A 10336-nucleotide genomic window follows, 5' to 3' on the forward strand; every position below is an offset into this window, starting at 1 on the left:
AGCGTTAGATGGAGGAGCATTATCCATTCAGCTTTCTACTTTGATTGTATCAAAATTAAATTTATGCAAAGATATTTAATAATATAAAATTATTAATCACGTTTGTATCCAAAATATTAATATACAACGAAAATATTATTATTAATACTTATATTTTAAACATATATAAAAGTTACTTATAATATAATTAACGTGAGATTCTGAAGTAGAAGAATAAATTAAATCGCCGCGATATTATCTTAATATATTAAATGAATCAAAAGGAACGTTTTTACGCAAAAAATTAAAAATATATTTTAATATATTTTTCTTATATATGAAATTGATTATCTGACATATATATATATAGTATGAGTAAACATAAATATTATAACAAGATCAATTTTCATTAAACCTTGTCGATCAATTCGGGGTTCACCTTCTTTCATAAATTGCTCTCTCGATTTTTATAAAACTTGACAGTAATTTGATAATGTTTTATTCGAGGATAATGTTTTATTCGAATTGAGGTCAAAAGTAAAAAAATTCAAAATGGTAGATTCAATATGGTAGACAGAATTTAAAAAAAATAATTTTATGACCTTGATTTTAAAGAGTTTTTAAACTGCGATGTGATATCAACTCTCCAGTTTCGTTTTACATAAAGTTCATCAGTGCTACATAAATATTTAACTAATAATTTTCAAACTGATTTTCAAACTGTAATTAGTCCTTTGACACTATATTCTCCTTCATAGAGGTTACTACATTTTTAAAATTTGATATTTGCAAGCTACATTCAAACTCAGAAATACCAAAAATCTAAAATCGAATTTAATAATATCAGATTTTTTGAAATTTGAACTTTAGAATTCTGAGGTCAGAATTGGAAATGCAGTGATCTTTAGAAAAAAAGATCTTTTATAAATTAATATTGATAAAAAGTTCCGATTCAAAAGGTTGATATAAATAGTGAGAGATTAAAGTATAAATATTACACTGAAGTTTAACATACAAGTTTACAAATTTAACTTATAAGTTTAACACTGAATGCAGAAATAAAAATAATAGTTAAAGTTATATTATAAAATATTATTTTAACATAATGTTTTTTTAATAATACTTTTTTTTAATAATACTAATTTTTTAATAATACTATTTTGCACTAAATATGTCTACCAATTGTCATTGTTATTATTATTATTATTATTACAGTAAATAAAAAATTACTGTTTTCTATACATTTAAATATATTTATATTAAAAGAAAATATTCAACAATATTCAAAAAACAATATGTTCTAAAAATTAATACAAGTTTATCTTACTTTGTACTATTTAATTGTATTTTATGTTTTACTTTGTTCAGGATAAATGAAAAGTTTTAGCTTGCATAACATATATCGCTATTTTTAGTCGAAATTTTACGTTCTTCTCCTATAGAGTTCTCCTAACTACGACGGATGTCAAGGAGAAAGAAAAAGGAATATGAGGAGGAGAATGAGAAGTACGTGAAAAAAATATGTAACTAAAATCCAACGTTGTGAATGAGATGCATTTCGAGCGTGGACGAAGAAATCAGGATGAGAAGACGAGAAAATTATCCAAGATAGACGATGGCAGATAGGATAGAGAAAGACGAGTGTGCAAAAAAAAAGGATTACGTGGATAGAGAAAGAGAGAGCAAACCAAAGAGGTTGCAAAAAAAAATGTGCGACAAGCACATGTCGTGCGCTTGCCGAAAAAAGACGAGCTCCGTCAGAGCAAACGATGACAAACTGAAAAAACTAGAAGATATTTACATGAAGTTTAAAAATAAAGAATGTGTATAGAATAAAATATTCTCCAATTTGAACTCGATTGATACTATGTAATATTAAATTACTATTTAATATTATATTAAAACATGTTGCTGTATTTAAATTCTAAATTCTAAACCAAACAAAATTTCACAAAGGAAATTAAATAAATGTTTAATTAGTTATGGCAAATTTATTTTAAAATTTATAAAATATAATAATAAATATATGTATATACATATATATATATATATATATATATATATACATATATTTATTATTATATATATATAATATTATTATATATATATATGTAATATTAATAGCGTGCACGAAAGCATCTAAAACAAGTAGCTGGGAGAATATTAATATTCTTTAATTTAACGGAATATAATAATAACCGATAAATAATAATTAAAACTTTATCAGAGACTTGCATTTTCTTCCAAAGTTAACGACACGTTAAGAAACAAATCCTTAATTGAAGAATTAGAAAAAGTGTTTTTAAATGATTTTTTAAAAAGTATTATCGAAAATACTTCGAAAGTTTATATAAAATTATTTATAAATACATTATTCATATTACTTTATAAATATTATTATTTATGTATTGTATAATGTATTTATCATTCTCAAACGAAGATGATTCCTTGCTGAAGAAGTATCCAATGAAAATTCTGTTCAAAGAAAAAGACACGCACGGTCACTTGGGGCTTATCCTTTATGGACATGATTCGACTTGCCCCGTGTGAATCCTGATTCTATCGAAGGTATACACGCGCCTATATAATAATCCCGAAGCCTATGACGTCTTCACCGGATTATTCGAGCTCCTGATTGAAGAGTATTACGTTTTAGGACTGATGATGTTCATTTCGACTTGGATTGAGGAGAACTAGAGAAACTAAGTAATCTTATTCCAGAGAAAAGTATATAAGTTCGTTGCGTAAGGCCGATCAAGAGTTATCTACTCTTCTGATTCACTATCGCGAGTTAAAAAGGAAGACGTAGTGGATTTATGAACGATTTAAACGGTTCTTAGAGCTTTAGCTGTTTCTCAAACAGCCAGAGCTTGTTGTGTGAGTTAATAATCTCATCTTCACAATTTTGCAGGGCTCGATAAAATAACCGATACTTATTTAAAATAAAAAATAAAAAATAAGTTTCAAAAACTTATTTAAAATATAAAATCGTAAGAGTCGGTAAAGTAATTGATACGACTTATTTGAAATAAAAAATATAAAATATAGATTCCAAGAATTCTTATTTAAAATATTAAATAAGAAATAGGTCACAAGAAATTATTTAAAATATAAAATAAAAAATAGGACCCGAAAGTACATTAATTTATTTAAAATATAAAATAACTTTTATTTAAAATAAAAAAATAACTTGTCTTTTATTTTAAATAAGTTTTCGAAAGCAATTTTTTATTTTAAATAAGAAATTGTTTCCGAAAATCTACTTAAAATATAAAATTAGAAATATATACTTTAAATAAACGTTTCGAAGCAATAGTAAATACGAAATATTTAATGATCTTTAATGAATCAAGACTTATTAAGCTTTGACTTGATTATATTGCGTTGCATGTACACCTATTTTTCTATTTTTAATAAATTAATTTTATTTATTTAAATATATGAATATACATTTATAAGTATAACATTTCAGTTTTTTATAACTATAGCTTATAATTAATATTTAATAGTATTCGCGAACCACAGATGGAAAATTGAAACGGATCATATGTGATTATATCTTGTATCCCACACATGCTACATACTTCATAAATATACTATAATTTATATAATTATTCATCGTCACTTTTATTGACGAATCGGTAACGTAAATGATACAATTTATTTAAAATAAAAAATAAGAAATAGGTTCCAGAAAATTATTTAAAATACAAAATCGATAAAAAACTGATACAACTTACTTAAAATAAAAAATATAAAATAAGTTCCAAAAACTTATTTAAGATATTAAATAAGAAATAGGTCAGAAGAAGTTATTTAAAATAATAAATATTAAATCTTCTTAACTTAAGTTTTTAATTTTTTCTTTATTTAAAATATATATATTTTAAATAAATTTATTTGAAATAAGATCGAGCCCTGCAATTTTGTAATTAATAAAAGAGAATGTTTGACAGAAATTTAAGAAGTCTTATCGTTCCATAAGAACTTGTAAATAAAATTCTTCCTTGAGCGTTCTGTCTATTGAACTATAAAGTAGAACAAAGTAGGGATCGTCGCACTTGGGGCTTCTCTGAAACACTAAATCCGCCATTGGTAGAAACCGCGCGCGCGTGATTTATCCCAAGAAAATGATTTCTACAATTATAGTTTTATATCGCTTAGTGGCGTGAAAGGGAATAAAGCTACCATAAGAGTGAAGCTACAAGATAGCTTTTATAACACGATTATCCTGTGGTTCCAGGTACAGGAAGCTTTAATCTCGTTAAAGGACAAGCTCAAAGGGACCTATTACACGCTCAGAACATTAGACAAACAGATCCGGCAACAATTACTAGATGATCATTTCCTGTTCAAGCAAGATGACAGATTTCTAAAAGCAGCTATTAGAACGCTATTAGATTTAGATCAATAGATTCCCTAAAGTAATAATGTACAACTAATATCAATAACATTATATTTTCTTACTTGCTGCCTACTGAAATTAATTTCAATGTACATGTTTCAATTCAGCTTTGGAGCTAAATTAAATTGCACAAATAAATTAAAATTATTTAACATCCATCTTATTTATGATAGAAATCGGATGGCATTTCGAATGTATTCCATTTACGTTGACTGCGCGCTAAGAGCTAACTTCGACGACTAATATTACACGGGGTCAAACTTCGATTCGACTGTAGTTGCTTTCGTTAAAACATTCAATTACAATGTCTTAAGTTCCTTCAGCCTACTCGAAAACATTAATCCCCTAGGTAAGCCATACACCCCAAATCGAGGATTTATGTTGAAACGAAGATTAAACCAAAACTTTGCCAAGATTAAAGCAAGTTCTCTAAGAGAATAAGCAAAACGATTATGCGTGCATATATCAGCAAACGTTTCGATTTGCAAACTGCAACGTGCATTTTTAAGTAGTTTCGTAATCAAGCTTTTTATACCTACATCTTATTACACCGTACTTTAAATAATCATTTAAGTTATAAATCCCCCACGATGTCCGTGTAAACAATGTATTCTACGGTGAAACGACTTACGTATGTGGTACAAGGACGGCGAACAACTGATTAAATAAATTTGCATTAATGATTTTCGTCACGATGAGGTCTCGAAGATCCCTTCGTTTCTCGGATTAGAGAGTTAAAAGGGTTAGAAGGTATTACGGAGCTTAGTGTTACGGATCTCTTAGAAGAGGGTGTGATGTGCAGTGCTTGAGAGTTTTCCGAAAAAATTGAATTCTTTTTTTTCGTTTTTATGGGCCGTTCCAAATTACGTGAAATGCACGAGATATGTTCAGAATCATTAATTCGTTATTATGAAAAATGAGATACAAAAGGGTTTCTGGTTTTTTCTCGAGTCGAGTCTTGTTTGTGTAATCATTTTACGTAATCATTCCAATTTTGAAAATATATATAGATTTATATATATATAGATTTATATAACGGATGGATAATCCAAGTTATATTTGTAAAAGAATTTAAGTGGAAGATAAAACGAATTATCACGTTAATTAAAAAAAAAAAAGGTTTCATTTTCCATCGCTTGTCGAACAAAGGATCTCGGCACGCTCTTTTTCTCGCGTTTACGCAGAATGCATCTGCAGTTATGCTTAATTGACAGCATCGTAATTCTGTTGGGTTTTCCTCTTGTTTCCCTCATTTGACGTTGTCGCTAATATTAATTAAATGTGCAATGTACAGAAATATGATTCGCCATAGGACAAATTTAATTGCGTTTGTTTCGTCTATCTATTGCATATCTCATCGTTGTATTTCTTCTTTTCCATTTGTATGCATTGCATTCGATGGAGATTACTGCGTTGCCTGCTTGTTACTCACAGATAATCAGAATCGTAGCCGGATCTATTTTTCCTTTTAATAAAGAGATACGCTCGAATCAATACGGACTAGCCTTTGAATACACTAATAGATTAAAGTGTACTTAAGTTCATCCGAATATAATAGACTTTTCATATCGTCTATACATCTTACATAAAATATTACCTTATCGTTATACTTTAATTTAAAAAGCGCTTATTCCAAATTAACTGACTTTTATTCAATTTCGATATTCTGATGACTGATTTTATATTCATTATTGAATTTAGTAATATTTACAATTTATTAATTGGGTTACAAATAACCCAAGTAGATAAATTGCGAGATCTATAAGTGAGATTTTGGTAAAATATAAATGAGATTTAAGCGGGAATAAAACAGGTTTATTTTGTTAAGATATATTTGTGCGATATTTTTAGATAAAGTTCACGTTACGGAGCACCATACATGATTATAAACGCACACGAAAAAATCATTTTTTCAAATTAAAATGCAAGTGGGCGAGGTAACTTCTGAACACGCATTTGCAATGTAATGTCCCTTGACTGAAAATACGACGATCTCGGTTAAAGGTTAAACGGAATTGCCTCCTTGCGACCTATTCATTATCTCTTTCGTACTACAAAGAATGCAATATAATATTTATAAGTATACACACACATGCATACACAACAAAACTACTTACACAAAACACACTTAAGACAACAGAATATAATAGAAGAACCTTTTGCGATTAAAGAAGAACATGGCTTCCTAGTTGAAAGTTCAAGAGATATAAAACTACCACGCTTGTTTGTATCACGCTATTCTCTCCTTCAGGTATAAGGATATTTTTTAACGAGGAGAAAACTTTCCTTGTCTGCCGTAAGATCCTTGGAGGATCACATGCGTCTGATATCGATGGAACGAGATGGCAACCTCACGGCGGTGTACGAGAGACTCGTTAAAGTGGTCCAAGAAATCGAGAAGAAATTGGAATTCCTACAGTGCCGAAAACTCGGCTTCCTTACATTTTGCTCTACGAATCTTGGCACAGCCATACGAGCCTTCGTGCACGTTCGCCTGCCAAAATTCAGCGCGGATTTTATCAACTATCCAAAGAGATCGGCAGTGTACGGTTTTCAGGTGAGAACGACAATATTATATTGATAAAGTTAAATCATTTGATATAACGAATAAATATTATAGTTACGATGAATATGAAGAAGCGATTATGGATTGCTACGTTTCACAAAATCTAATTTATTTGAAAATTATATATTTTAAATATATTTTTTTAAGTGATATTTATTTATAAAATTTTATTCAAAATATATAATTTAAATTTTATAATTTCCAGCAAGATTAATTTTACATACTTATATTAATAAGAACTAATAAATATATATATATATATATATATATATATATATATATATATATAACTAATTATTTAATTTTTATTATAATATAAGAATCTAAAAAAAAGATTTGTATTTATAGATTATTTAATCAATCGGATTAATGATTCTCTCTCACATGGATTCTGTTTTATAAATAGAATATTTATAAGAAAGATATTATTTGCATTAAGTAGCTTACAAAGAAGCTTCGATTTTTAAATAAAAATTTAATTACTTTTCTAAAATAATTTCCTTTTTTAATAAGATTTAATTTAAATTATTACGAATTTGTATAATATAAGTAGTATTTAATCATGTTTTAGTATATTTAATTATTATTATTATTATTTTTTTTCATGGGCGAAAGTTTTGTCAAAAGGCATCGTCCGGATAAGGATAATTCTAGAATAACAAAAGTTGCATAAAAAGACACAAAATAAAATGCAATGGATATAAATGTATATAGAAAATAAATTTCCATATAAATATATTTCCACATAAATATATAAAAATATTAAGCATATTAAATTTGGAAAGAAATATACATATAAAAATTTTATAAATATATATAGACGTTGCATAAATATAAACATTTCATAAATATTAAATATACATATACAAATTTTGTAGAATATAATAATAATGTAGAATATAATAATAAATAAAAAGCATTAAATTATAATATAAATAGAAGATACCTAGAAAATTAATTTTGCATACTCTCTTGAATTGAATTTGCGAACCAAGTATAGAAAATTATTTTATCACAGTAAGTAAAGTTTACCACGCGATGAATAAAAAATAAAATAATGATCTTAACAATTCATGATTGTTTTATATTTTTGGAGAATTATGAAATTTATATTTAAATTATAAAAAAAATATATTTACAATAAGTAGGTATATTGGTATATATAATGTACATATATGCATATTTTCATATACTTATAAATTTTTTTATTTATAAATTTGTTTATAAATATACTTATAAAAAATATACTTTTTTATAAATATACTTATAAAATATACTTTTTATTGCAATAAGTTTTGGAAAGAAACAAATATTTCTTAGAAGCAATAAAAGAATTCTTCTAATAGTTCTTTAATGATAGAAACAGGCTGATAATAATATAAGACATTAAATATTAGTGATACATAAATACATATCGATCATTTTCATCCCCGATATCTCTTTCGTATATAAACTCTTATTAAAATTTTCTTTTATGTTTAAGAAATAATTATATAAAATATTAAGTTAGAAATTGCTATTTTTAAATCATCAGAATGTAATCGATAAAATGTTAATTAAATTAATTTCTAGAAAGGATGTGACTAATTATGTAATTACTATGTTAACTGCTTAAATTATTATTATGCTTATAATTAAGTTATTTTATTTTAATTAATTTAATTTAAATGTATAATCATTTTATTTTCAGTAATTAATTTGTTGATAATAAATTCAATTATGCGAAATTGTAAGAATAATATATAACTTGCAAACAAATTACAAAATGTGTAAAAATGTAATTAAAATAAGTAAAAATGATTAATATAAAATTTATAATTGAAATTCAGCACTCATCATTTTACGATATTCCTCGATGTCTGCTGATACATCTTCTGTTGCAATAGCAGTTCGCGATTCTTTCTCGAAGTCATCCTTCGTTGATTGCACTTCACATAAATACTCACAACACAAAATTCGCAAAATTGCAGTTTCAACTAATTTTGTAATTCATTTACTCGCAAAGATATATGATAATTAGCAAGTATTTATCATAAAATGTAACGTGTAAATCTGATTAAAAAATTTATAACTACTGAATTTTATTTTTTAGATCACTTCACTTTAGATCACATACGATTCATTTGCAACATGAAATTCACAATATTTAATTTACAAATTTATTTACTATTTATGTTGGAATATTTATGTAATCGCGATATTGCGATTACATTTTTTTTAAATAATAATCTATATAGCGCGAAATGATTATAAATTAAGATCGGAGCATATTTACCAAAAAATGAAAAATGCGATATTTTAATATAAATTTCATTTACATTTATTACTTTGCAACATTCCTGCGTAGATCACCTCGCTTCGTAATATTTCTGCGAAAATTATTTTCGCAATATTCTTACAAAGATCGCATTGCCTCGCTATATTCATGCGAAGTAACAAAGCTTAATATTCGCAAATTTTGTGCAAATATCGTTTGATAGTAACAACGATGAAATAAAAGATTGCAATCCAGCAATAATGATAATTATTTAGAAATTGCTAAATAATTTGCAATCATAAAATAATTAAGAAATAAAGTATCGCAAAATTTCTATCGTAAAATTCTTTTCGCAAAATTAATTTTATGAAATTTGTATAAACTACTCACATTTAATTGCAAATATATGAATAATAATATGAATGAAAAATCGAAATTAAGAAACATTGCAACATGAAATTATTAATAAATGATGAATATTAATAATTAGTCAAAGAAATAATCAGAAAACAAGAAGTGAAATATTTATTATAAACTTAATTTTGTGAAATTTTTATTCCTATTTGTGATAATAAAAACAGGAAAATAAAACAGGAAAGGAAAAAGTAAACCGCAGAGTCCATAATTAGAATTTCTGCACAAACTTTCCTAATATTCGCGGATCTTATTATTTTTTTCACACGTGGAGTAAACATAAAGAATTAAAAATAAAAAATAAATAAAAAATGGAAAATTAAAAACTGTAAAATCTATTAAGATATAATAACCGCAAAATAATCACGATTTATAATTTACAAGATTATTTTAAAGCTTATAAAATTCAACCGCGTCAATATCAATGGTAAAAATAGTCTAAAAAATTGATCCGTATAGAGCGGATAAATGATGAGCAGTCAACGATGTAATGAGAGATATTGATATTGGTAAAGCTTCAATGGTAAAATCGAATCATATACTTTAGGAAAAAAAACAATTAGAAAAAGAAAATACATACGCACACAAATCAATCGAAATTTTTATTATATTGTGTCAAATATTTATTCAATCGTATGTCTGTTTTAAATCGAATCGATAAGTGTGTTATAATAAGATAGTTCTATAAGCATTTCTCTCTTTCTCTCTCTCTCTC

General features: G+C 26.1%; 1 protein-coding gene across 1 annotated transcript; it reads left to right on the top strand.

Moving 5' to 3' along the window:
• The first annotated feature begins 6701 nt into the window (after positions 1 to 6701).
• Positions 6702 to 7623, top strand: LOC105625768 (arginine kinase-like). The gene is made up of 2 exons (XM_012207088.1): positions 6702 to 6925; positions 7557 to 7623. The coding sequence occupies exons 1-2, from the start codon at positions 6702 to 6704 to the stop codon at positions 7621 to 7623; spliced, it is 291 nt and encodes a 96-aa protein (XP_012062478.1).
• The last annotated feature ends 2713 nt before the right edge of the window (positions 7624 to 10336 follow it).

This window comes from Atta cephalotes (genome assembly GCF_000143395.1).
Source record: "Atta cephalotes unplaced genomic scaffold scaffold00003, whole genome shotgun sequence".
Lineage (NCBI taxonomy): Eukaryota > Metazoa > Arthropoda > Insecta > Hymenoptera > Formicidae > Atta > Atta cephalotes.